The 14930-nt window shown below is 43.9% G+C and overlaps 1 protein-coding gene across 2 annotated transcripts; it reads right to left on the bottom strand.

Annotated features, from left to right (window-relative positions):
* Positions 1-444: 444 nt before the first annotated feature.
* Positions 445-9647, bottom strand: LOC130865292 (uncharacterized). 2 transcript variants are annotated; one of them, XM_057756260.1, is made up of 9 exons: positions 9596-9647; positions 9033-9438; positions 8778-8941; positions 8216-8621; positions 7961-8124; positions 7262-7557; positions 6840-6968; positions 1286-1473; positions 445-1166 (listed from the first exon to the last, which is right to left on the bottom strand). In XM_057756260.1, exons 1-6 carry the CDS (start codon positions 9622-9624, stop codon positions 7524-7526), a joined length of 1203 nt encoding a protein of 400 aa, XP_057612243.1. In that variant the 5' UTR covers positions 9625-9647; the 3' UTR covers positions 445-1166; positions 1286-1473; positions 6840-6968; positions 7262-7523. The 2 variants fall into 2 exon arrangements, with proteins under 2 accessions (XP_057612243.1, XP_057612242.1); XM_057756259.1 differs by lacking the exon at positions 6840-6968.
* Positions 9648-14930: the final 5283 nt, after the last annotated feature.

Here is a 14930-nt window from a genome sequence, read left to right as displayed (position 1 = left end):
GCAGAAACCTGATGAAGTTGAGCAGGGATTGAAAGAAAGTCCCCTCGATGGACGGGACCTTCTGTGCGCACCTTGTAAAGATCCCGTGGGCACCTTTCTTGTTTTTCAAACAGAGAAACAGTTGTACACAGCCTGGGCCATGAACTCACCCACCCGCTTCAGAAGCCTTGTGCAATAGAGTACCTGTCTGTCATGTTGGTACAGCCCTTGCCCTCAGTGGAGGGCAGGAAGTAATACTGAGACTTACAGTAGTATTGCAGACCCCACAGCGTGAGGGGTTGGTGGAAGCTGGGATGGCCCAGTTTCCCAGATCCTCCACTGGACCACTTCAGCTCTGGCCACCAACACTACTTGCTCTTGAGAATTTAGATCCATCAAACTGAACACTGTAGCTGGCTCTACAATTCTCTAACAGTTCATCAGCTATATACACTATTACCTTGTCCAGGGATTCGAGGACCGGCATGGTCATGTCAGCCTGGACTGCTCTGCTGGCCATGACCGAAGAAGAGAAATACTCCTGAGTACCTGAGATCTCAGGATTCTGAATGCTTGTTTTAGACATGTATCTGAAGAAGAGCATCAGGTACATCTTGTGTGCCTTGTGGTAGTCGCCCTTCTCGATGCTTGCACACAGTTTGCCTCCATGTGGTGGGGGCATCTTTCTGGGTGACCAAAATCAATACCATGAGCCTCTGCACTGTTCAGAACTGGTGCTGTGGCAGGCGATGTTGGTGGAGCCTCCTTGCTCCCTTCCCTGTGGCTGCTACATGCGCTCTACCAGAACTGATTTGTTTTTTGGCAGAAGCTACTATTGATGGCTACTTCCCCATCTGCCTGTATCACTGTGGGAAACACTATTTTCCTAGATAATACAGCAGTGCTGAGCCTCACCCTTCATCTATAGTTCAGAGATGTGCAAATTTACATTTTTTGAGGCTTCTCTGGATCCAGAGAATGTAATGGAGATTCTAAGCCTCAGTGACTTGTTTGAGTCTTTGCAGTAGAACAGGAAAACTCTGGGAGGTCTCCCCTCCATCTGCTGGACAAGTAAATGTTATTGCCAATGCCGTTTACACTCCTCAGGGCGCAGGTGAGTCTGGCTGTTGATCCAAGAGGCACAGAGGAGGAGGGTGTTTCTGTCAATGTAGTCTGAGAAAAGGAACCTGCCAAAGCAGAAACCACAGTGAACAGCAGAGTTGAGGTACAGCATTTTGGGGATCTGAACCAGAAGGGATTGACTGAGTTTAGGAGTTCTCCCCAGGACTCTTGGACCTGTCCGTACCTGTACATTGAGATGGAAAAATGAAGATGAGGGGAGTCCAAGCAATGGCAGGCTCAGCACACCTTCTTCTCAGACCAGGGTCTTCTGTCTGGGCTGTCTCATTATCTCATCATCTGGACCCCATAGAGGAAGATGTGCTAGTCAAGCAAATGAGTTCTCACTAACTCCTCCTAGTTCAGTGTGGGTTCCTGAAAGAGCAAGCCAGGTGAAGTGAATTACTTTCTCCATGGAATATAAAGTAGATGGTAAAACACCCAGGCCTGTGTGCAAAGACCTCTTTGAGATCCACAGGAGAGCGAGCAGCTGCTGATTCCTCACAAATTGGAGGACTCAGTCAGTCATGGGCCGCCTGTCTGTTGGGGTTATCGCATGTGGGCACCTGTCCTGCAGAAACTCCAGAGAGAGACTCAGCACACTCCTGTAAGTCGCAGAGCAGCCATCTCTTCCACAGGTGTTCACTGTATCAGTGCTGCTGTGGGTTTCAGACTTATGAAAGGAAAACTACAGGGAGCATGGCGATGTGTCCTAGCAAAGCCATCGCTGATGCATTTCCTGATGAATGTGGACAGGGACAGCACACGGGCAATCAACACAGGAGAGCTTGGGACCCACCCAGGAACTGAGGATGACAAACCCTGAACAGAGACAAATGAGTCTGATAATATGAACAATTCTGTTGCCTTTAATGGATCAAGGATGATTAGATCTGTCTTTATTTTAGAGGAGGAGGCACTTGTTCAAAATGCTGTGGGTGAAAAGGGGTTCATATAGTGAAGTAGGCCTTGATAAATGTCACAGGAGATGACACATCATGGCCTAGAATGCAGATCAAATACCAACATAGGGTCTGCAGGTAGCAGGCAGAGTGCAGGACCAGGCAATATGTCAAGATGTCATGTATGGCTTTCAGGCAAATGTGTTAATATGTTCAAGAGATATTTAACCAAAATGCTGCCTGTTGTTTCTTCTGACATTAGACACCCTACTTTGATAGATGTAATGGGCTGAACTTGCACAGAAGGGGCCTTGAAGAATGCATTTGCCAGAGGCTGATACAGTCCAACAGCTGAGAACCAGGGAAAGGCTGAAATGGGACAGATCTTGAAGGTGCAGCAGTGATGCAGTAAGCAGGCGTTGCAAAAAGAGGAGATGGTGCAGGGTACAAGATGCGTCGTAGACCGTGACTTAGGAAAGAAAGCAGGTTCAAGGACCCACTTAGGGGTTAGTGATATATTAACCACATGACACATGATAATGTGGAAACAGGAGTGTATTCAGGCATAGAGCTTTCCAGAATCATTTTCCATTAGTAAAATGTACCAAGCACAGGCTGATATTTCTATATTTAAGAGAAAAATGCCAACTCCATGGGATTCCCTTTAAACAATAGGTTTAATGGAAAGTACTTGGATTAGTAAACCAATCATAACCTTGATGTCTGTTTTATTGGCATTTTATGATCACTTAGAATCATTGAATGTGAACGAATAGAAGATACTGTAAGCAGAAGCTGTGTACAAAGGCAGCAGTGTAGACAAATACTGTTGCAGATGTGGAGATGGATCGAGGCCCAGGAGTTTGAGTATCCTGCACTGTTTCTCTTGTCTCTGTCATCTTGAGAAACTCACCTGTGCCAGACTTGAATGTAATATCCAGGTCCACCACCGGGCCACAACCCAAAGGTGTGTGCGGTGCCTATATTACCTGATGCATAGTTAGATTCACAGAAAGAGCTGGAGTCTGTTAAAAGTGGTCTTGAGAACACAAAGAAAGAGACCACCACTCCCACTAAAGCATCTTACTGATGCAACTTCTAATGAGGAGAATAGATGCTCACAGAAGTGGCAGAGCAAGCATACCTGGAGAGTAAGCTGTACTTTTTATCCCTGTTAACACTATTATCCATGACCAAAGGAAGGAAAGTAGTTGTTTGGATGAGCTGAGGTCCAACTTCACAGTGTATGCACAGTTAGAGCTAGTCTGGAAAGGAATTATGAACAGTGAAGAAGGCAAAGAGAAGAGGAGGTCACTGGATGTATAGATATTCTGTTTTCTTTTTTAAAAAAGGAAAGGAAATTGGTTCCATCTGTCTGGAAGAACATGTCTAACACTTGAAGAGAAGTGGGCATTTAGAATGGGACATTGGGAATGGAGGAAGAAAGTCTAAAAGGCTCAGGAGTGTTCAGGGTTGAAGGAAAAACAGCATTTGTTTTATAGTATTTGACAAGAAAAATGATCATTTAATATTTCTTACAGGACTGGTTATTATTGACTCATAGGGGTATCCAAGGAGATATGAGGAACAGATATTTGACTTTTTTACCTCATTGTACCCTAGAGACAATGGAACTGATTTCCATGATCAAGGTGCAGGCAATGTTAGCCAAGAAGCAGAGGGCAGGATGGACTGGGAAAGGATCCTTGCAGTAATAGAGACGAACAGATGGTAGATGAGATGCTGTGGTAAAGTGTAGTAGTGATCTGTGCTTCAGATGCAGATACAGCCAGGGTGACAGCAGAGCTCTTATGCCTGTCCCTGCCCTGCAGTGAGAAAGAAGCAGTTCAAGACCAAAGTTCTCCTCAGGGAGTCCAGGTTGTCCTAGGCCTCCTTTCCCGCCCCTGCAGAGAAGTGGCTCTTCCTTTGGGAATGTTTCCACTGAGGCTGCCAAGACCCTTGTGAGCCCTGCTGCTAAAGCTCAGCTTCCATGGGAGCCTGAGGAGTAGCTAGGTAGGATTTCAGTTTTGGGGAGTCATAGCAGTAATCACCAGCTCTGGCTGACTCCTTTCACCCTGGGCTCTGACAGGACAGAAGGACAGCACTGCTGAGTCTCCTCAGTGAGCACAGGGTGAGCTCTAACAGGATCATTAGTCACCACAGAACACAGGCCTCAGAATCCAGCTGGATTCTACTAGATCATATCCTTTGATCTTCTGAAAAGATTGCCACATCCAGAAGACATCTTTAACACTCTTACAAAAATAAAAGGAAATAACACATTGTTAACTTTCCCACAGAGAATGCCATCAGATTATTTCATTGGTATGTGATTTACCACAAAGATATATATATTTGGGGTTCCTCAAAGAATTCATTATTCAGGGAACATATTCCAGTAACTATCAAATGAATTTACTGCACTACAGTCTCAACTTTTCGCCTATACAATAGTCTGCCCCATACACGATCAGACACTCATTTATGAGATTCCTGCACTCACTTCCAGTGTCTGTATGTTTCGCTAGTCGATGTACAAATTTCAAATCCATCATTCTTCTCCTACACCACTGCATCCAATTCCCACCACTTTATCTCAGCCAGCAACACCAGAGACACTATGTCCCTAGACACACTTGCAAGTAGGTGAACTTCAATCTCATTCTCATCCTCCAATCCCAGTTCCCCAGTCTTATTCCCAGCTTTATAGCAGGCCACCTGTTCTGGACTCTCCTTTTTCTGTCCCCATTCCTGGAGTAAACAAATCCTCTCTCTCAGCCTTCTCTTCATCCCATTCCTTTGTCTTGGTCTCCTTCACTGGAGACAGTCTGTCACTGCAGCCCATGCTGACCATGGAAGCAAATAGGCAATATTTCCTCTCCTTTCCGTCCTCCATTTTCAAACACTCAGTCTCATCCCTAAGACTGTACAAGACCACGTGCTGGACAGGGATGTGATTTCACCTCTTAATCCAACTCCCTAAGGACTTTAGAGATCCAGATGGCTGACCAAACTTTTCTCCCTCCTTATGTATCTGCTGAGACACTTGCCAATCTAGCTCATCCTACTCTTTCCTGCAATCTCCCAATACTAGAAACACTGCCCACCTGCAACCACCAGTGGCCACACCTGGGAGAGACTCAGAGCACTCTCTAAAGGCTACCCACAGCCACCACACCCCCTCCAGAAATCCTGTGAGGGCAACAGAAACTAAGGAATGAAAAACCTACCCAACAGACAGGTAAGACCAGATATCAACTACTGGAAGTGAAATTTTTCTAAGCCCAGATGGCTGGATGTCAGCATGAGGACAGAATCAAAACAGCCCAACAGTGTGTCTCCATTAGAGCTCATCAGTAGGACTTCAGTAGTTCCCAAGCAAGGCAAACAGCTGACACACAGAACAAGGACTTCAAAATAGCTATTATGAGAATGGTCAAGGACCTTAGGAGGACATGAATGAAATCTTTGGAACACAAACAATGGATTTGAATGAAGAAGACAGGTCAAGGGTACACATGAAAAAAAAAAGATTCAATAAAGACAAGTGGAACCAAGGGAGAACTGGAAACAGTGTAAGGGACTGGAGCAAGAATCCTAGAGGTAAGACTTACTGACAGAATGTAAGAGATAGAAGCAAAAATCGCAGACATTGAAGACAAGATAGAAGAAAATTGTTTTCCCAGTCAATAACAATGTTAAATCTAATAAAATTTCCACCACAAAGCACCAGAAAAATTGGGATATTATGTAAAGGCCAAGTCCATGATTAAGGGGAATAGAAGGCGAAGAAAGCAAAGTCAAAGAAACAGAAACTATTTCCAATAAAATCATAGAAGAAAACTTCCCTAACCTAAAGATTGAGCTTCCTATTAAGGTAAAAGAAGCATACAGAACTCCAAATAGACTAGATCATCAAACAAATCATACTTGGCACAATATAATCAAATCAATAAAACAAAGAATGTTCAAGGGTATAATAAAAATAATCAAGTAACATATAATGGCAGGAATTATTAGAATAAAATGATGACTGACTGTACTAACACTGACTATTATTATGACTGGGGTGAACAGGGCACCATATAGGACTCGGTCAAGATTTCATCTACATGATGTAGCCAATGAAGTGGATTCCGGACAATTGATAAACTGTCACAAAGAACCATACTCCCATTCACCAGGACAGGACCATTGGCCTCTGCAGAGGAGAGCACACAATTGGGATGGTTGGTGTACATCAAGACCATGATACAGAAACTCATCATCTACCACAAGGAGATGCACATTGGACACGAATTCACTACACCTGACTGATCTCAAGATTGGACCCCTGAAAAGCTTGTCAGCTGGCTTGCCCCTGGTGACCCAGGAAGATGCTCCATATATGTATGGTGGGCAGGAGAAGACTGCAGGCAGCTCCCTCAACAAGGCTGCACACCATACCACTGGCCATCATCTGCAGCTCCTTGGCAATCAGGTTTCCTTCTAAACTAAAGCCTGATGATGGCCCTGGGCTCAAAGATGTTCCAAGTTTGTTGACTTTTTCTGGGCAGTGATGTTTCCCAGTCCTTTTAAGCACTGTTTACCTATTTCTAGTACAAACACCTATCTTGCTGTTTACTCAAAGTCAAGGAATCCCCCATGGGGACATCAAATTTATCTGTCTGAATAATCATTGGCTGAGACAACAGCACCTTAGGGCATGAAAGATGAAGGCTTGAACTCGGTCAAGCAGAAAGAAGAAGAGGCTCCTGAAAACATGTGGCTTCTCTTCTCTGCAGCCACACCCTCTCTGAGCACCTCAGGACGAGAACAGATTTCTCAGGCAGCACTCACCTGCTGCAGCTTGGAGCAAGCTGGAACCCATGAGGAAGATAGGGTCGTCTTCTCGGGGTACACATGCACCATTCGCTCCTAACCTCCTCTTCAGGGGAATTTTGCTCCTCTCCTTCTTGGTTGTGGACCCTGTCACCACCCACACATTCATTCCTTACTTTTCTGCTCTCAGAATGGAATTTCCTCTGGATAAATCACCTCCTCCCCATCCAGATGCAAGCCCTTTCTTCTGCCCTCTCTCACTGCTTTGATCCTTTGACATGTCCCACTTTCCCCACTCCTCCTTCCCCCTCCTCTTCCTGTGCCTCCTTACCACCTAAGAGGAAAGTGTGCAAGCGCTTCTTTACAGGTGCTCATTGATTCTGTTGATGGAAGTGAGGGGAGAAGGAGATGGGGACCCAGAGTCATCTGGGACACTTAACTTTTCTCATGTGGACTTGAAGCAGGATGGATGCCTCGTCATCGCCCATGATGATGTGACAGGCTTCTATGTCCAGCTACTTCTTCTGGGAACAAATGAAGTTCACCCTTGCACCCAGTAGGAGAGGAGGGGTACAGAGCTCATGCCCTGGTGGCTGGAGCTGTCTATCAGGTAGATGTTTGGGGCACACCTCCTTTCATGCTCTGGCCTGGCTTGCTCCAGAAACTGTAATGCCCCAACCAGGCCGAACACAGACCCGGGGTTTAGGAATCCCGGGTCAGGGCCGCATCGTCAGCCCTTGAAAAGAGATGAACAAAGGACTGTTTTAGTGACATTGACATAGAAAGACTTAGCAAAAAGCTGAACTGAGGAACCAGAGTTCTCCACATACTTCTTCCATTCCTAAACTGTTGTCCCTTTGAAAGCTCTTCTCCCTCCAGTTCCCCTGCATCCGCAAGCCCTGCCAGCAACCTCTGCTATCTGCTTCTGTCTCAACTATGCTAGTCTCTTCATGAATAGGATTCAGTGTGAAAGCTCCTTTTGGGGTTCCAGAAACCTTAATGTTTAAGTCCTGTAAATGACTGAAGCCTGCCCATGGCAAAGTGCCTTCGAAAAGTCAGCTCAAATCATAAGAGATTAACTGGCCTCACCCACCACATTTCCTTAAAAGTGCAATTTCCATTCTTTTGTTATTCCTTACCTGGATGTTGTCTCTTTTGTCCTTGGCATGCAGAGGCAGCAGAAAAACCTTCGAAAAAGGTTTCTGGTGGCCTTCACCTTAGCGTCCTTGTGTGTCCCCTCAGATGTTAAGTTTGCAGCATTTTCTGCTGACTTGGGTGTCTCTAATGACTTCATATCAGCACCCTGTGGGGCAGAATTCGCAGGTGAGTTAAGATCTGATGTATAAATCAGGGGAGCTGGACTTAGAGAAACCCTTGCTAGTTTTTTCATTTACCTCCTGGCCTTTCTTTACTTTGGGTTCTGTCATGAAGGTTGGCAGAGCCAGCTCACTCCACCTTCTCCTCAGTGGAAAGCGAGGGAGGGTGAGATGAAGAGAGAGCCTCCTGGAGTAGCAGACCTGTGGATGATATTTGCTTTTCCACCTGTAGATATGATTTTTCTGAAAAAGGGCGTCGTTTTTGGCTAAGGTCCAATAAAATCTATTTGGCAAAATTGTGTCACAGTTCTCTTCTGCCACTATGTTAGTCAGTGAGCAGGTTGTGTTGACAAGGCTTGAAATAGAGTACTCCGACGCTAATTGTTTGGAAGACTGTAAACTGTCATCAGTGAGATGGACCCAGGATACTTCATCTGCCATGTCCTCCACCTTTTCTGGTGGGGATTGGCTCTGCAATAAGATGCTAGAAATGAAAAAAAAAAAGCAAAATCAACATTAGGAGACAAAGTGCCATGGGCAAAGTGCCTTCGAAAAGTCAGCTCAAATCATAAGAGATTAACTGGCCTCACCCACCACATTTCCTTAAAAGTGCAATTTCCATTCTTTTGTTATTCCTTACCTGGATGTTGTCTCTTTTGTCCTTGGCATGCAGAGGCAGCAGAAAAACCTTCGAAAAAGGTTTCTGGTGGCCTTCACCTTAGCGTCCTTGTGTGTCCCCTCAGATGTTAAGTTTGCAGCATTTTCTGCTGACTTGGGTGTCTCTAATGACTTCATATCAGCACCCTGTGGGGCAGAATTCGCAGGTGAGTTAAGATCTGATGTATAAATCAGGGGAGCTGGACTTAGAGAAACCCTTGCTAGTTTTTTCATTTACCTCCTGGCCTTTCTTTACTTTGGGTTCTGTCATGAAGGTTGGCAGAGCCAGCTCACTCCACCTTCTCCTCAGTGGAAAGCGAGGGAGGGTGAGATGAAGAGAGAGCCTCCTGGAGTAGCAGACCTGTGGATGATATTTGCTTTTCCACCTGTAGATATGATTTTTCTGAAAAAGGGCGTCGTTTTTGGCTAAGGTCCAATAAAATCTATTTGGCAAAATTGTGTCACAGTTCTCTTCTGCCACTATGTTAGTCAGTGAGCAGGTTGTGTTGACAAGGCTTGAAATAGAGTACTCCGACGCTAATTGTTTGGAAGACTGTAAACTGTCATCAGTGAGATGGACCCAGGATACTTCATCTGCCATGTCCTCCACCTTTTCTGGTGGGGATTGGCTCTGCAATAAGATGCTAGAAATGAAAAAAAAAAATGCAAAATCAACATTAGGAGACAAAGTGCCATGGGCAAAGTGCCTTCGAAAAGTCAGCTCAAATCATAAGAGATTAACTGGCCTCACCCACCACATTTCCTTAAAAGTGCAATTTCCATTCTTTTGTTATTCCTTACCTGGATGTTGTCTCTTTTGTCCTTGGCATGCAGAGACAGCAGAAAAACCTTCGAAAAAGGTTTCTGGTGGCCTTCACCTTAGCGTCCTTGTGTATCCCCTCAGATGTTAAGTTTGCAGCATTTTCTGCTGACTTGGGTGTCTCTAATGACTTCATATCAGCACCCTGTGGGGCAGAATTCGCAGGTGAGTTAAGATCTGATGTATAAATCAGGGGAGCTGGACTTAGAGAAACCCTTGCTAGTTTTTTCATTTACCTCCTGGCCTTTCTTTACTTTGGGTTCTGTCATGAAGGTTGGCAGAGCCAGCTCACTCCACCTTCTCCTCAGTGGAAAGCGAGGGAGGGTGAGATGAAGAGAGAGCCTCCTGGAGTAGCAGACCTGTGGATGATATTTGCTTTTCCACCTGTAGATATGATTTTTCTGAAAAAGGGCGTCGTTTTTGGCTAAGGTCCAATAAAATCTATTTGGCAAAATTGTGTCACAGTTCTCTTCTGCCACTATGTTAGTCAGTGAGCAGGTTGTGTTGACAAGGCTTGAAATAGAGTACTCCGACGCTAATTGTTTGGAAGACTGTAAACTGTCATCAGTGAGATGGACCCAGGATACTTCATCTGCCATGTCCTCCACCTTTTCTGGTGGGGATTGGCTCTGCAATAAGATGCTAGAAATGAAAAAAAAAAGCAAAATCAACATTAGGAGACAAAGTGCCATGGGCAAAGTGCCTTCGAAAAGTCAGCTCAAATCATAAGAGATTAACTGGCCTCACCCACCACATTTCCTTAAAAGTGCAATTTCCATTCTTTTGTTATTCCTTACCTGGATGTTGTCTCTTTTGTCCTTGGCATGCAGAGGCAGCAGAAAAACCTTCGAAAAAGGTTTCTGGTGGCCTTCACCTTAGCGTCCTTGTGTGTCCCCTCAGACGTTAAGTTTGCAGCATTTTCTGCTGACTTGGGTGTCTCTAATGACTTCATATCAGCACCCTGTGGGGCAGAATTCACAGGTGAGTTAAGATCTGATGTATAAATCAGGGGAGCTGGACTTAGAGAAACCCTTGCTAGTTTTTTCATTTACCTCCTGGCCTTTCTTTACTTTGGGTTCTGTCATGAAGGTTGGCAGAGCCAGCTCACTCCACCTTCTCCTCAGTGGAAAGCGAGGGAGGGTGAGATGAAGAGAGAGCCTCCTGGAGTAGCAGACCTGTGGATGATATTTGCTTTTCCACCTGTAGATATGATTTTTCTGAAAAAGGGCGTCGTTTTTGGCTAAGGTCCAATAAAATCTATTTGGCAAAATTGTGTCACAGTTCTCTTCTGCCACTATGTTAGTCAGTGAGCAGGTTGTGTTGACAAGGCTTGAAATAGAGTACTCCGACGCTAATTGTTTGGAAGACTGTAAACTGTCATCAGTGAGATGGACCCAGGATACTTCATCTGCCATGTCCTCCACCTTTTCTGGTGGGGATTGGCTCTGCAATAAGATGCTAGAAATGAAAAAAAAAGCAAAATCAACATTAGGAGACAAAGTTCTGACAATCAGTTTGTACGTCAAGAAATCAAAAGTCTCACAAACATCCTAATGACGCATCTTGGTGGTCAAAGATGCAAAAAGCAAACAAACAAAGCACAACATTCCAGCCTCAAAACTGTTATGAGAAAGGATAAGAAAGAACAGAGCTAGAGATCACTTGGCAGTTGAAACAAAGAGCTGGTCCTTTGAAAGGATGAACAAATCTGACAACACTTTACATGAACCCCCCAGAGGAAGACACATATTATTGAAATGTGAGACAGGAAAGAGATGAGTAAGATCCATGGGAACTCTAGGGGCTGTGAGAAAACCTTGTACTCCAAAGTGTTGACAATCCTCAAAGAAAGATATTGCTAAATTCATGGACCAGACACAAACAGAGATGTAAAAGGTTACCAAACATGCACCACCAGCTGCCTTTCCACTGCTGCACCTGGTTATGATGATGAATTGAGGAGCTTATGAAATGTGCTAAGATATATGAGTACAAGATTGAAAGAATATAAGTCTTTCCGTATAAGGAGAGCCAGGACCAAAGATTGCATAAAGGAACATACCTGCTGTCTTTAAAAACAATGGAGATCAATGATCCTCAAGCTGCTTCACCAGTGAAAAAAAATATCTTTCTAAACATTCTAAGATGGCAGTAGTACCCCGATGCCAAAACAATGAATACACACACACACACACACACTCATGCACATTTGAGGGTGCACACACACAAACACACATACACAGACACACAAACACACACACTACTACACACACTCACAAAATGTATATTGTAATGTTCTTGATGTCCATCATCTGAAATAAGATTCCCTGTTCAACACTGTTTAAGAATACCTAAGAGATATCTCATGTTCTCAGGGCTTCAGCAAGGAGTACTAGGGGTTAGTCCACACAAAAAGGATCATCAGTTAACAGACAAGTTTAGCACTAAGAGTCCATACTCTTCCATGAAGAATGAAATGTTGTAGTTTTCTGAAATACACACGGACACAGCATTGGATGTACTGTGCAAGTTCCAGACATATCCTGAGCTAACTAGAGCCATGGATGTGTTTGTGGATTCTTAAAAGGGGAGTGCAATATGCACATGCCAGGGGATTTTGCAATATAACCAGCAGATGAAAATGATCCATGCTCATAGATACATGTCTCAAGGCATATTTTCTACATTTCATAGTTAAGGTTTGAAATAAAACAACAAACCCCAAAAGAAATTATAGTACCACATGGCCAAACAAAATTGAAAAAAGGGATCAAATCTAGAAAAAAAGTCAAATGGGCACAAGTAGAAATCAATGTCTCAGACACCAGCAGTGACTCTGTGACTTCAAAGATTGCACAAAACATGAAACTCATGGCAACGAGAGGAAGACTCCCAATGTTAATGTCCGAGAGACTGGGAAATCCCAATTGTATCAGGACCAATGCTAGATACAAAGCCTCTCCATCCAACATGACTTTCTCTTCAGCTTCACAATCAAGTCCAAACCACTGAATGTCCTTTGGGAACAAATTCCTATCATTTCTCAGAAAGGACAAGTTACGTAACTGGCAAGGTTGGACCAGTAACAGCAAGGAGTAACACAAGGTAGGTTCTCTGTCTAATAATAGGACTGCATTATTTTTATCATGGCAGTGAACATATCCTTAACATAATGCAACTTAAGGGACAAAAGGTCTCCCTTGTCTCATGCCCTCTGAATACAGGGGAGGCATGGCAGATAGAGGAGCTAGGGAAGTTGACCTGGCAAGATGAGGCTGAAGGAACTGGTTCCATGGCTTTGGCAGGCCCTTGCTGCATTCAGTCACCTAATTCCTCCTGCTTCTTTCCAAAACTTTAATGTTTTCTGTCTTCCCAAACCAATCAGCATTCCAGAGATCAAGCATTCAGGCCCATATCGAAGTGTGAGTCCTTTCACATCAAACCCTGCGGATGTATTCCCCCAGTCTTGGGTGAGCACCATAGTCAGAAGAAGGATAGAGTCAGAAACTCTTGAGTTGAGCTAGACTAGGGTCTTGGGTCTGCATTATCTGAGGTTGGAACTGCTTCAGTGGTTTTTTTCACCGTGTCTATAAGTTCTCTCAGAACTCTCTAAGATAAACGTCATCACCTCTCCACTCCAGATATTCATTTTTTTCTTACCCTTACATGGATGTACTCTAAAAGATGGTAGGCCTCATTGAACATAGTATTGTGGTGGGAGGTCCCTAATTGAAATTTTGTTTTGTGGTGGATGGGACATGGCTATTCAACAAGGCCATCAAGAGAATATGTGACATTTGGGGCTCAACAAAAGATTGGAGGAAGTAATCAAACTGGGGGTATATTCACAGTGCCCCTCATTGTAAAGCTTACTTTCTGCAATTATCTCCTACTAGTGACGACTTAAAATTAGAATAGAATATTTTTGAAATGTCAATGAATCATACTCATTTAAGAGAAAAAAATAAAGGTGGTTTGAAACAAGAAACTAATTTGAAAGCACAAATCAATTCAAACACCATTCAAATATATATATAAAAACCAACAATTCAGGAAAGAACCACAACCCTTTTGGTCAAATCAGATCAACATGTCTGTTTCCAAGTGATCAAAGTAACCATGTGAACTTGACCCAAATTCTGAGTCCAAATTCCCTAAAGCTAACAAGGCAATACCTTCTCTGCAGTGTAAGGCAAGACCCAGACTGGCCAGTGCCTTCAATGAGCAGGGTCTGCAAGACCTCACAATCTGTCCATTGCATTCATGCTCTTCAGGACAAAAGGAATTTCTTTCCTTGTGTCTCCCAGAACTGCATTTCTTTCTTCCTGAGAGTGACCCAGTCCTTAGAAGAAGCAACATCACTTCCATAAGTCCTCCACTCACACCCTGGGTAACAATGCACAGGAAAGGCACGAATGGAGACCAGGGAATGAGGATCTCAAGCATGCTTGCATGGCTGTTCCGGGTTCCATTTCCTGTAATGCCCAATTTCTCCTTCTGGGTTCTACTACCTGACTGTTTCACAACTTCTCCAGATAGCACCCCCTGTAGTGACCAGGAATTCAGAGATGATGAGATAGTGTTAGACCTCTATCATTAGATCATTTAGGAGAACATTTTGACTCTAAAGAAAACAGCAGTAATGCCTAGAATGCACTCAGTGAGCTTTCTGCTGACCTGAGTGAGAGATGTGTTATTCACTGGAGAGTGAACACATGGGCTTTGTCAATATTGCTTTCACCTAGACCCTCAAGTTCTCTAGTGAATCTGACTGCCACAGACCTCCTGGTTTCTAAACTAGTGACAGTCCGTTCCCTTCTTATTAAACTCCCAATTATGGGAATCATAGGCTTCATAGCCTGTCCTGGACACTGCGATGTCATAGAAAATGTGTTGTACCTCAAGATTCCCAGCCATATTTTGTCTCACGTATGGCATGGTGGATGGTGAAGAGTCTTACAATTATAAGGGAATTGATCAGACCAGGGAAATGCTGTGGGAAGTAACAAAGCTGGTGAGTTGTTGAATGCTTTAATTTTACAGCTAATATGTACTGACAACAGCTTTAAGGTTTAGAAATAAACCAATGTACAAAATGGCAAAGATAAATGCATAGATAGTAGAAAATGGTTGGTAATGAAAAGAGAAAAGTTGAAGTAAATGTAGAAAGTAAAGAAAAACAAGAAAAGAAAGAGAAAAAAAAGAAAAATCTGCTCTGTGGTGCCAGAGCTTTCCATAAGATTCTTCCTTCCTAAACTGTTGTCCCTTTCACAAAGGCTCCTTCCTCCTGTCTCACTGCACCCCAGACCCTGCCAA

This window comes from Chionomys nivalis, chromosome 23 (genome assembly GCF_950005125.1).
Source record: "Chionomys nivalis chromosome 23, mChiNiv1.1, whole genome shotgun sequence".
NCBI classification, from domain to species: Eukaryota; Metazoa; Chordata; class Mammalia; order Rodentia; family Cricetidae; genus Chionomys; species Chionomys nivalis.
Note: the sequence above shows the minus strand (reverse complement) of the source record. Positions and strands in the feature narration are given on the sequence as shown.

Coding starts and splice junctions, on each gene's coding strand:
- LOC130865292 (XM_057756260.1), bottom strand. CDS start 9,624: ATGCCAAGGACAAAAGAGACAACATCCAG. Junction 8,942..9,032: donor AAGTAAAGAAAGGCCAGGAG/GTAAATGAAAAA, acceptor TCTGCCCCACAG/GGTGCTGATATGAAGTCATT. Junction 8,622..8,777: donor ACAAAAGAGACAACATCCAG/GTAAGGAATAAC, acceptor TTTCATTTCTAG/CATCTTATTGCAGAGCCAAT.